Source organism: Gastrolobium bilobum, unplaced genomic scaffold, assembly GCF_033153095.1.
Source record: "Gastrolobium bilobum isolate Gb01-03AN ecotype WA unplaced genomic scaffold, APGP_CSIRO_Gbil_v1 utg4571, whole genome shotgun sequence".
In the NCBI taxonomy this organism is placed as follows: Eukaryota; Viridiplantae; Streptophyta; class Magnoliopsida; order Fabales; family Fabaceae; genus Gastrolobium; species Gastrolobium bilobum.
In genome coordinates, this window is record NW_026897812.1 from 122,412 (window position 1) to 125,503 (window position 3,092).

A 3,092-nucleotide genomic window follows, 5' to 3' on the forward strand; every position below is an offset into this window, starting at 1 on the left:
CCGCAGGCTTGGATTCAAAAACTGAATGTACTATAACCCAATATCAGGTCCAGATGGTGGACCAATTTTTCTGATTTACTTTGTGAGTGGAGAATATCTTTTCACCTATAAAACAACTACTGTTTCTTCAAACTTATTCGGGCAAATATTATGTTGTTGACAAACTTCAAATATGATGTATTTTATCGTAAGTACAAAAAATTTAGAGTTTAATTTCATCAATATTGCCAAAAAAAATTATACATTTTTCATATTACCATTTAATCATATATAGGCACGTCATTTTAAAAGTTAAACTTTATTTACAAAAAAAGAGAGTTAAACTTTGAGTAACTTTTGTCGTAACAAATTCTTTTAATGGTGTAAAGTTCAAGACAATGACTTCATATAGAAGCAAAATTGCTTCTTCTTTTCTATGCTATTCTCTTGTTAAGCTAGCAAATATCATGCTTCACATTTTCATCTTCATTTTCATAGATAACAAGAACCACACAACAAACGAAACTAGAGGGTGGTAAACCGTAAACATCCACCACAGCTATCGAAACTGTCTCTGCCTTTTTCAAATTGAAAACAGAACACAGTTCCTCACAACACAATTCAAATGACTAGGACTATCTTAAAATAAGCCCCTTTCATTTGCTCCTAAAACTCACCAATCACTATCATATTCCCTTTCTATTACAAACTATACCTGTTTTATATCACTAAGTATAACAAACACAATAAATATAGCTACCAACACTCCCAATGACAAAATATGAAGGGTTTGTGTTCTTCTGTGTCTCTTAAGGAAATTGAAGGCCTGTGAAGGTTTGGCCAAAGGACCAGCCAGCAGGTGCAACATTATAAGAGACCACGGTTCGACCGTCGCTAGTGGTAACCTTGAAGGAGAGGCTCTGTCCATTGAGGTAAGCGTTGCTTTGCCAGTTCTGACCCCAGTTTCTAGACATTGGCTGCCAATTAGTTCTTGAACCTTTGATGGAAACTGCATTAACATCACCAGCACCACCAACGTTGGTAATTAGGACTAGATTGAAGTAAGAATGGCCGTTGATGGTGAATCTTATGCCACCTCTCTTTTGGCAAGGGACCCTACATTATCAACAGTCAAAGAAGAAGAATCAAATGCTTGGTCAAAACAAGGACCAACCCTGCAAAGTAGCAAACTAAGGTATCAAGATAAAAGGGGGTGTGGTTACCTTACCAGTGGAATATATTCCTAGCTACAAAATATCAAAACATTGACATAGCGAATACATACAATCTATTTGTCTAAGAATTTAAGAATTTGAGGGAAAAAAAGAAAAAGAAAAACAATCTTAGAATCCTAAGAACTTTCAATTTTGGATGGAAAAGTCCCCTTAAGGCTCCAGCATTAAAAAGACATTCTTAGACTTAGATAGGAAATACTTAAGTCCGTGCTATATATTAAGACCACAAACAAGAAAAAGTACATTAGAATTATGTCATGAAAAAAGATCACGTGAATTGTCTTTAGTCTTTAATTATAATTGTGTCTTCTTGTGGACAATATTACTAGGCAAGTAAAAGCCTCAAAAACCATAATTAGAAAAAAGGAAAAAAAGATTCTATAGTATTGCTTCAGACAAGGGTAAAGTGGCTAGATGTGTCAGAAACGACAATTATCAGATTTTGTTTTATAAGGCATTTGATGACTCAAGCAGTGCGTACAATTTAATAACAAAATTCCAAAAGAGACACTGAGAATAGGAAAAATGAACTACCTTCGATAAGCCACGGGTACTATTCCAGCTCTGTATTGAGCTATGTGTTGAAAGACAGGTTGAGAAAGATCAAAATGGTGAAGAGGAGGGTTGCACCAACCACCTGCATTATTTGGTAATCCATTGTTTGGTGGGCAAAAATTGGTGGCAGTGACCACAATTGAGCTTGTAAGGCACCACCTTTTGTCATTAACACACTTAATCTCAAAACATGCCCCACAACTTAAACCATTGTTGAACAAGGCCGTGCTCAAAGCAGCAGTGTTAGTCCCATACCCCTGGCTATACAAGTTCCCATATCCACAAGCCCCACCTGCAACAAAGCATAAATCACACACAGGTTTATATAATATATCATTTCAATCAACCTATGCTATGTTCAAAGAAAGTGCAATAAAAATTACATAAAAACCAAAGGGTGGACACATTGTGTGTCACATAACTGTAAAGTGTTACTCACCCATTGTGCCAGAAGCATCACCCCCTCCATAGAAGGTTGCATGAGCATTCATCCAACCATCACTGGACGCATAGACAGATGATCCCAAAGAGAGAAATCCCACCAAGAGAAGCCCCAAAAGACTCATCTTTCTGTCTTAAAAGATATATGAATGTTAAATAGAGTAACACCTTAATAGAGAGAGAAAGAGAGAGAGAAAGAGAGAGAGCAAGGGAGACTTTAACTTGTGAGGAAAAGTAGAGATGCATAAGTGGGGAATAAATAGATGTTATTGCGAGGGAATGAAAAAGGGTTCTTTGCTTAAGCAACGTCACACCAACGAACTGACACATTTGTGAGGTGTCACCCAAAACCGCCAAGTGCAAGCTTTTTTTTTTTTTTTTATGCAGGAACAAGGTACTATTCCTGAATCCACGTGGTTTTGATTCTTGTTGTGTAGTGTGTAGGTACTTAAAACTAATGTCCAAATTACAAATAAGAGTATGATGATGTGCAAGTAAAAACTGTTGTTGCCACTAGATAGAGTATGATGATGTTCAAGTCACTAGTTACCAGTTACCAACTTGCCATAGTCGAGCATCAACTAGTTCTGTAGTTGACAAAATTATGTTTTCGAATTAGTTGAATTTGATCAATTTGTAACTTGAAACAGAAGATTCTTAATTAACGGTTTAAAATTAAATTACCATAACAAGAACAGAGAAAACGGACATTACTTTTTTTTATTCAAAGCAAAAATATTTTATTAAGCACGCCAACCGAAAGTGCTCTTAAAATAGACTTTATTAATGCATGAGTACTGATATTATGTACGTAATATGCATTATTATGTAATTATCATTCGTCACCTATTTATATAGAGTTTTACCATAAGCTGGGAGAAC

The 3,092-nt window shown here is 35.7% G+C and overlaps 1 protein-coding gene across 2 annotated transcripts; it reads right to left on the reverse strand.

Moving 5' to 3' along the window:
- Positions 1–385: 385 nt before the first annotated feature.
- Positions 386–2,390, reverse strand: LOC133310522 (expansin-A15-like). 2 transcript variants are annotated; one of them, XM_061511455.1, is made up of 3 exons: positions 2,230–2,390; positions 1,749–2,061; positions 386–1,095 (listed from the first exon to the last, which is right to left on the reverse strand). In XM_061511455.1, exons 1-3 carry the CDS (start codon positions 2,333–2,335, stop codon positions 789–791), a joined length of 726 nt encoding a protein of 241 aa, XP_061367439.1. In that variant the 5' UTR covers positions 2,336–2,390; the 3' UTR covers positions 386–788. The 2 variants fall into 2 exon arrangements, with proteins under 2 accessions (XP_061367439.1, XP_061367438.1); XM_061511454.1 differs by having other exon boundaries at positions 2,209–2,390.
- Positions 2,391–3,092: the final 702 nt, after the last annotated feature.